The sequence below is a fragment of the Heterocephalus glaber genome, unplaced genomic scaffold, assembly GCF_053883595.1.
Source record: "Heterocephalus glaber isolate CG9 unplaced genomic scaffold, H.glaber_assembly_v1.0 deba00000768, whole genome shotgun sequence".
NCBI classification, from domain to species: domain Eukaryota; kingdom Metazoa; phylum Chordata; class Mammalia; order Rodentia; family Bathyergidae; genus Heterocephalus; species Heterocephalus glaber.
Genome location: NW_028258162.1, coordinates 12,403,821 through 12,413,471, shown reverse-complemented (window position 1 = coordinate 12,413,471; position 9,651 = coordinate 12,403,821). Strand labels below are relative to the sequence as shown.

Sequence of the window (9,651 nt, the reverse complement as noted above, 5' to 3'; positions counted from 1 at the left end):
TATTTCTAATCCTAATAGTTCTTTATTTTGTAAAACATACTTGCAGTAGGTTGCTCATCTGCAATAGATGTCATCATGGGAGTAAGCAAAGTAAGACACTGTGACAAAAAGCTGACAAAGTGCCCTGCACTTATCATCCCAAGGCAAGGATGAGGGGGAAGCAGTGTGAAAGACTGCTGCAATGACTTATGTTCTCGCAATAAAGCCAGCAGTGCATCCGTGTCAAGTTATCATCTCACTTCCAACTTCTTCCCCTCAAGAACAATTTGAATTTCTTTGGCATCCAAAGTCTCATAGGTCAATAAAGCTTCTGCTAGATTCTTATGCTCTTTTGCATGAGTTTTCAAGATATGTTTTGCTCTTTCATATGACTCCTGAAATAGAAAAGCAGACATGTTAAGGAGAAAATGTAGAGGAAAAAAAGCCACACAGGCAATGAGAAAAGAAATAACTATATAGCTTTAAAAATCTATTCACTTATTTTTTTAAAAAAGCATTTAAAAGCCTGATTCTACAGTACAGTTAATTTCAGCACAAATAGTACATGGAAAGGTTGTGGTTTTTTTGGTACCAGGGATCGAGCTTGGGTCCTTGTGCTTGCGAGGCAGGCAGCAGAACCACTGAGCTAAATCTCTGGCCCCTGGAAAGTTTGTATAATATAAGGACTTAGAAAATGTTTCAGAAGTCTCTGCCTTCCCACAGCACCTTCTACCTTGAGTAGCCAAAACCTGGCTCCTCACGGCTGAGACTGATTTCCCTAAACTCTCAAACACTGTTTATTTGCTCTTATCCAAGACACTACATTGTCAGCACTTTGAGCTGTTTTTTTTTTTTTTTTTGGTACTAGGGATCGAACTTGGGACCTTGCGCTTTCAAGGCAGGCACCGGAACCACTGAGCTAAATCCCCGGCACCACTTTGAGATCATTAACACATCATCCTTTAGAAAGAAACCAAACCATCTGACTCGCTGCCCTATCCAATTCCCTACACTGTTTCAAATACCCTAACCACATTCCTCATTCACTGAAGATGTAGACCCTCAGCACATTATTTTTCTCCATTCCAAATCCAAGGGGAACACATAACCAACCTTTCCATTAAGAACCAAACACAAGGGCCGGGGATTTAGCTCAGTGGTTCTGGCACCTGCTGCACAAGCGCAAGGACCCAAGTTCAATCCCCGGTACCAAAAAAAAAAAAAAAAAGAACCAAACACATATTTGGTTTGAGGTTGAAACCTTCACTACAATGCTTCATATTCAATATATATAAAAATGAACTTAAGAAAAAGGAACTCATGGCCTACTCACCACCCCACATTAGCCAAGACTTCGTCTCCAGTTTCTCCAGTGAATGACACAAATAATTATACAGCTGCATGAGGCAGTTATTAAAGATTTACCTGCTCTCTTAACCGTCACAAAATATCACAAAAACACTGATTCTACTACAACAGTATCTCTTAAACCCATCCATGTTCAATTCTATTTTCGGCATCTTAATCCAAGCATCCATGAAATGCCACAGTACCTACTAGCTGAACTCCGAGTTTACTCTCATTCATGTGGCAGTTACTAAGTGTCAACGTGAGTAGGAACGCCCAGTTGAATCGAGTCAGCATGGTTCTGTTCCAAGAAGACCCACTTTAAGAGAATTGTGGTTAGCCAGGGATTTAGCTCAGTGGTTCTGGCGCCTGCCTCGCAAGAGCAAAGTCCCGAGTTTGATCCCCAGTACCAAAAAAAAAAAAGAGAGAATTGTGGTTAGAGAAACGGTGTAAAAGGAGAACAGGAGGGAAGGGTTTCAGCCGATTCTCCTTGGAAGAGCTTCATTGCAGCTTACTATTTTCCTCGGAGAAGCTCAGGCGGTTCTCTGGAGGGCAGGGCCTTGCTGTCACTCAGGATGGCTGCTATGCTCTGCAGGAGCTGTCTTCACCTTCCCCTGGGTGTCTTGTCCTGGATTTCTGCACAGGCTCTTCAGCTTCTCCTGCCACCCTCCTCTCCCCGCGCAGACCCTTCCATCTTCCGCAGAGGACCCTTGGGCCTCCTCATGTGAACTCACATAGGACGATGCCGTGGGCTCCAGGCCTTTGGCTGGATCCTTCAGAATTCTAGCGTGAACAGCCCTCTTGCACTCTTCTACACTGGACTCTGGGTGGCCACTGTGGGCCCCTTTCGTAAGTTTCTGTGTCTTGCATCAAATCTGATTCAGAGCATGTGGAGTCTTTTGAGGAGCCTCGCCCAGCCCTGCAAGCTCTTGTAAGCACCAATACGGCATCCCTTTTCCCTAATCCGTGCGGGACAATACAGCCAAAAGGTCCTTCGCTTTGTTAATTCTGCTTTATGAGCATATCCAACTGCCAATAATACTTCTACAAGCATATATGTGAGAAAGATTCAGTAAACAACAGCCCTCATTCTATCACCTCTTAGGATTCTGTTGCTAAATTAGAACTGAATTTTACTTAGCCTATGGTCAAAATAAAATAAGGACCCAAAATTCAGGAAAAGGGGTTTCTTATTAACATATATAAATCACTGCTGCAAAACACACCTGTTTTTATTTTCAAGAGTGTTATTTCTACTGAACACAGAGCTTTCACTGTCATCACTTCTGTTTTGCTGTTTGTGGTGCTACGGATCAAACCCAGGGCTTCAAACCTGCTGGGCAGCTGCTCTACCACTGAGCTACATCCCCAGCCACTGTTATTTCTTTGTTTTGCTTTTTTGTTGTCTTTTATTTGACACAGACTCTCACTATGTAACCAAGGCTGGCTTTGTTTTTTTTTTTTGGTACCGGGGACTGAACTGGGGTCCTTGCGCTTGTGCAGCAGGCAGCAAAACCACTGAGCTAAATCCCTGGCCCTCGAGGCTGGCTTTGAACTCGTGGTGGTCCTCCTGCCTCAGCCTCCCAAGTACTGGAATTATAGGCATGTCCCACCATACCTGGCTCCTTATCATTTTTAAAGTACAGTAAGTCCCCACCTTATGAACAATTGAGTTGTGAACTTTCAGATGTGAATGGACCTCACATTATGAACATTCATAGATGGCAAACAAATCATAGAAGTACCCCATGCATCTGTTGGACACTGTCACAGTTGTGCTGCTGTGTGCTTACTGTACAGTGCAATAGTATAAAGTAGCACAGTATAGTCGGGGACTTAGTAAATTTAGTTTTTTTAATGCTTTCCATTGTACATTAGTGTCAAAGGTGTATATCACTGACTTTGTCAGACTTATGAACGAATCTGACTTACGAATGTTTTCCTAGAATGGAACTTGCTCCTAAATCAGGGACTTACTATGCCTATTCAGGCACCTTATCTCTAAAAGAAGTAAGTTCAGACACATAATACTATTACCCTTAGAAGGATTCTTATTTCTTGTTCAATGGCAGATTGAGTTTCAGGACTCAGTTTCCCTGTGTCACTGTAAGTCATAACTCCAAGCTAAAATCAAAGAGAAGAGAGTAATTGAGCAGGAAAGCCCAAAGTGCCAAAGAATTTAACAGAGAAAGAACTAGCCTATATACAAGAAAACAAATATCATGGGAGGGGAGGAATATCAAAATGCTTTTCAGGCCCAAGAAATTTTATCCTACTTTTGAAACTATAAAGACTAAAATCAAAACACTAAGTGTAAACAAGACAGAAAAATTTCAAATCATTCAAGTCTGGTTCTTATTGCATTCTTAGAAACCCTGTGTCCAAATCCAAAAATTCATAATTCAGGTATAGAAGTGCTTGATAGAGCCACAGCAATAATGTGGAAATACGAAATATATAGAAAAGGTAAAAGTAAGGGGGCTCAGGAAGTAGGTTTTTAATCCCATATGAAAAGGCTAAATTACTCTTTTTAACACTTGGTTAATTCATGAATAATTACTATCTTTCTAATTCTGAGCAGCTAAGAGAATGCTATATGTTTGCTACTCAAAGTATTACTGCAACACTGTTTAGAACAAACAATCTCAAATGCATTTGGAATGTGACTAGGAAAAGTAAATGTTACTAATAATCAGATCTCTCAAATGGTATATCATTTGATAAAAGAAAATGATTAAAACTATTACCTTCTCACTCATTCCAAATTTGGTAACCATCCGCTTAGCTATTTTTGTTGCATTATCAAAATCACTGGAAGCACCTAGAAATTTAAATGTACAACTCAATTTTTAAAAAAATCTTTCAACCCACAAACACAAGTTAAAGTAAAGCCACTGTCTGAAATCAACCTGTTGTAATATGGTCAGTCCCAAATATAAGCTCCTCCGCCACTCTTCCTCCCATGCTAACGTCCATCTGTGCAAGTAGCTGGGCTCTGGTCTCATTCCACCTGTCATTCTCGGGCAACAGAGACACCTAGACAATTGAAAAGTAACCAGATAAGAGCCAAAGAAATTCAGATACAGTTCTAAATTACATTAGAAACCAGAAGCATCATTCAACTCTCACCACAGATAGTATTTAATACAATGACGCTGAAAGGTGAAAGATGTTTGCAACTCAACAGGTGACTAATGACAAAAGCAGCAGTTATTTTATTTTATTTTATTTTATTTTATTTTTTAATTTGAGACAGGCTCTCACTGTAGTATAGGCTGGCCTTGAGCTCACTATGTAGTCCAGGCTGGCCTCGAACTCTGACTGATCCTCTTGCCTCAGCCTCCTGAGTGCTGAGATTATAGGTTTGTGCCACCACGCCCGGCAAAAGCAGCAACTTAGACAATAAGAAAAGTTATGAAGTCAAAGCGCTTTTTACAAGCAATAGGTGGGCAATGATGCAATAGGACTGTTTCATTCCCAATTACATAAAAAGGTTTAAAATGTCATATACAGTAATGCAAAGTTGAGAATAAAACTTGTACTAAATGAAAAAAAATCTTAGAAAAACTATGGAACTAGTCATTGTGACACATAATTTCTCTTTCCAACTAACAGAAAAATGAGATATTTAATTAGAGCCTGCTGGGCCTGGGATTTAGCTCAGTAGCATCGTGCCTACTGCTCAAGCGAAAGGTCCTGAGTTCGAACCCTCGTACCAAAAGAATTAAAAGCTTGCTATCAGTTCTTATATTTTATAATATAAATATAAAACATCTGAAATATATTATGAAGATTTATTAACAAAGATTTCACAAATGTCTCTGATTTCAAAAGAATTCATGAATTAAAAAAGACAAAATATCAAAATTTTAAAAAGTAGCTTCACTGTAATCAACCAACAATTTCTTCCATAAACTTCTGGAAAGCTCTATTAGAAAGCAAATAAAAAGCCATAGGAAACTCACATGTCCAAGAGTTGGCCCACGTGGCATGATTGTAGCTTTGTTGATTGGCATTGCATCTTTTGTGTAATATGCAATAACAGCATGACCAGATTCATGGTAGGCTGTAATGGTTTTGTTTTTGTTATCAATTTCCACACTTCTTCGTTCAGGGCCTACAACAAAAATTTAGGTAAGTACTGCACAGAAGGTATACTTAAATCAAATGAAACCCTTTGCTTTGGGATTAATATAAAATAACAGCCGCCCCAACAACAAACCATTCTAATTCTTAAGAGTAACAACTTAAGAGTAACAGTGATACCTCAGTTATCCAACGGATCCAAACTCGAGTTTTCACTACTCGAACAGCAACTCTCAAAAAAATCTACTCAGCGTTCGTAACTTTGCTCAATAGTCAAACCAAAAGTCAGACTTGAAAAAACCTTACAAACTAAAAGTAAGTCATGCATTGCATCTCCCTGCGGACACAAGGGGTGATGCTTCAGTCTAAGCGCCACTCTCACGCAAATTTTTAGTGAGAAAAGACCAAGAGAAAAGACCCCAGAAAGTGTACTGACAGCCAGCAGCATTATCCAAGGAGATCCTCCTTCCAAAAAGTAACATTTCTCCTCCTTCTCCAGTTTCTCTCTGGCTTTACGTATACCAGGAAGCCTTCAAGTCAAGATAAAGTATTTGTACATATTTTAAAATTTTATTTATTGTATTGTGTTTTGATATTTATTGTGTTTAGATGTTTTAGGGGGTATTTCCACAATCTGGGGCTGTTAAATTTGTGTTAAAGTCCTGGAAAAATGAATTTATAACTGTAATTTTTCAACCTTAGAACTAATTATTTGGTTTTCCATTATTTCTTATGGGAAAAATACATTCAGTTCTTCAACTTTTCAGTGTTTAAACATGAATTCGGAATGAGTTAAATTCGACAACCAAGTTATCACTGTATTCTTAGCAAATATTTTAAACAGTGTAACAGTTTTAAAAGCTAGAATTCAATCTGTGACACACAGAAATTAAAACATACCGTTAAAGGCAAACCAAACCTGTCAAAAACTATCAAACTGGGTTAGAGATGTGCCTCCAAGGGTAAAACACTTGCCTGGCATATGAGAGGCTCTGGGTTTGAACCCTAGTATCACAAAGCAAATCAGAGCAAAACAACGAAAAAACAGAAACTATCATCTTAATCCTTACATCTGAAGGGGAAGTTTATTCTCTAAAAAACAAACTTCCAATTGATCAGAGTTCATAATTAATGTTTTTAAGCCAATCTAAGATTCAAAATAAAAAGTAAACAGTATAAAATTAACCACCCTTTTTATCAGCAATTTTGGATAAGAGGAACTAACTGCACAGGCACCCTACCCCGACCACCAGTGTAATCACATAAGCTACTAAAATACACTGGTTCTCTAAGAGGCCACATTGTGCTACTGTTTTCAATGGCACAATTACATGTTTCTATAACCTTTCTTTTTATTTTTGCAGTGCTGGGTATCAAGTCCAGTGCTTCACATATGCTAGTCAAGAATACTACCACTATGTTACAACCTACAGCCCTAAACATTATTATTTTAACCTTTTCTCTTTTCAACCAGGAAAAAAAAAGGTCTTCTAAGAAGAAGACAAAATTAATAAATGTGCTACACTGTAAAACTAAGTCTATAATGAATGACAAGTGAGGTACAGAAATGATTGTTATATGCTTTACTGGGAATTGTTTAACTCTCAAACTGAGAACTTGTGAAATGGTTTATTACAAATTTCAATACAGACTGATATTTTAGCAGAAGATTAAATTCAACAAAGTCTGAGGGTTTAGCTGTCTACAAAGAATATTTACCAAAAAAAAAAAAATCATTCTCTAACATAAATATAGGACAAAAAAGAAAGAAAACCTACCCATTAGAATTTTATCTTTGGAAAACTCTAGTTCCTTCATGGTAACCATTTCTTTTCCATCAACAGCTGCCTTTAATGCAGCTTGATTCACAAGATTCTCCAACTCTGCTCCAGAAAACCCAACAGTTCCTCGAGCTATGATTTCTGGATCAACAGCTATGTAAAAAGAGAACGCAATATTAAAGTCTAAAATAGCTAAATGAAAGTACTTCATAAAGAATTCACATTTTGAAGGAAAAAAGAACCCAAGTATTCTAAACTATAACTTAAAATATTCACTTTTAAAATAAGACTCAATTTACTAAAATTATTAGGAAAAGGTGCCAAAATATGGTATTAAAATTGAAACTAGGAAAAATCATGAAAGCTCTAAATTTAACTAATTAGAAAGTTCAAACATGACCTGTTACCAGCCTAAAAACAAATGAAAACAACTAAGAACAAACAAACATGCTGACAAACAACATTCTATTCCCTGAATTTTACCTTGAAATACCTCAGGCGTAACAGCTCTTATTACAGCAATCACATTTAGCTTCTGGAAATGTTTCAGCTATCTCTGAAAACACTAGAGCCTTAATGGGTTCATTCATATCTCAAGTGTGTCCATAATATTTCCATGGGTCTTGTTTTATACTTCCCTTTTCTCCCTTTTGCCCCGAAACTGACTACATCATGAGCTGTTGTTTCTGGAGCCTTTTCAATTATTTTGCATTGTACATTGCATTTTTTAAATATCTATACATAAATAATCTCAAAATATATCTGACTGATATCCCAAAGAAAAATTCCTTTGGAATAGGGAATCGAAAATGATAGCCTTTCCTGGATGCACACAAATTCAGAAATAGATTTTTAAATGGACATATAAATGAATGGGACTTTCAAGACATTAAGAACACAGAGAGTAAGTGTATGTATTACCATATTATTGATACAATAACATTTGTATTGTAGAATTAAGACTTACACTTGTCAAACTTTATTTTATTGAGATACCATTTTAAAATTTCTGTTCGGCCTTTTACATCTGGTCTTGGAACTGTGACTTGCATGTCAAAACGGCCAGGACGTATTAAAGCACTGAAGGAAAAACATAAAAAGGACACAGAAATTAATAAGCTGACTATGCTAACACATGATAAACACATGACTGAAACAACAGTCTCAATAAACAGAAGGTAGCTGGGTGTGTGGTACAGGCCTGTAAGCTCAGCTGCTGAGGCGACTGAGGCAGGAAAGTTATGAGTTTGAACTGGGCCTGAGCAATATAGCAAGACTTCAGGTCAAAAATAAATAGGCAGGGGCTGGGGATTTAGCTCAGTGGTTTCGCCGCCTGCTGCGCAAGTGTAAGGACCCGAGTTCTGTCCCCGGTACCAAAAATAAACAAATAAATAAATAGGCAGAACAAAGGTTCATGTAGATATATGTGCGCAACTAAGAGTAGCATATGCCCTCAGAAACAAATACACACGTGTAAGTCACTCAAAGAGCAGTAATTCTAGAGTGGTGGCACATGCTTGTAGTCCCAGCTAATTGGGAGGATGACGCAGGAGGATCATTTGAACCTAGAAGTTCAAGACCAGCCAAGACAATACAGAAAGACTTGGTCTAAACAAACAAACAAACAAATGCTTTCCACCTAAAATACTTGTAATACTTAAGAAAAAACCCAATCTTTTCAGTTTTATTGAGATGTAATTCACACACATAATACAGAATTTAAAGTGTACAGTTGGGTGTGCCTTCAACCTAATTTTAGAATATTCTCATCCTCACAAAAAGAAATCCCATTTCAAATTCACAGTGAGCCAGCATTTGAACATATGTGAACAATGTGGGAAATTTTTATTTATCTCAATACATTGTACTACATAAAAGAGTTCACATGGGAGTAATCAATGTGGGAAATCACTCAATTCTCCTATTTACCTTGAAATACATGAAAGAATTGACACTAAAGGAACCCTATGTGGACAAAGTGAGAAAGCATTTTATGATTCCCATCATCTCAGAGCATGCACAGAAACTCTCAATGAGAGTTAACATAAATTCAGAATGTGAGTTTTCATTTTTAAAAGTCCTTTCATAAAAACATGGCCATCCTCAGTGCAGAAACTGGTATCAATGTATAGTTTGTGGGAACATTTGTAACCATTTTGATGTTACTTATATTGCAAATAAACAGAGCAGTGTGAGGAAACAATTTTCAAAGGGGCCAGGGATTTAGCTCAGTGGTTCCGACGCCTGCCTCACAAGCGCAAGGTCCCAAGTTCGATCCCCGGTACCAAAAAAAACAGAGCAGAAAACAATTTTTAAAAATTTCATTTCCACTGGCAGTCAGTCCCCACGCCCCCTAATCCTGTGGCCCACACATCTGTCTCTGCAGATCTGCTTATCCTGAACATCATATAATGGATCATAGAATCCCATCTTCTATGATGGGGTTGTTCTCTTAGCA

General features: G+C 37.9%; 1 protein-coding gene across 1 annotated transcript in view; it reads right to left on the bottom strand.

The window, feature by feature from the left end:
* Window positions 1-9,651, bottom strand: part of Yme1l1 (YME1 like 1 ATPase) — a 36,272-nt gene continuing 26,621 nt past the window's right edge. Inside the window, exons 13-19 of the mRNA XM_004859885.4 lie at window positions 8,161-8,273; window positions 7,191-7,346; window positions 5,292-5,443; window positions 4,236-4,362; window positions 4,074-4,147; window positions 3,364-3,450; window positions 1-374 (exon numbers count right to left, since the gene is read on the bottom strand). Of these exons, the coding sequence (XP_004859942.1) occupies window positions 231-374; window positions 3,364-3,450; window positions 4,074-4,147; window positions 4,236-4,362; window positions 5,292-5,443; window positions 7,191-7,346; window positions 8,161-8,273 (853 nt within the window). The 3' untranslated portion in view covers window positions 1-230. The remainder of the gene's footprint in view (window positions 375-3,363; window positions 3,451-4,073; window positions 4,148-4,235; window positions 4,363-5,291; window positions 5,444-7,190; window positions 7,347-8,160; window positions 8,274-9,651) is intronic.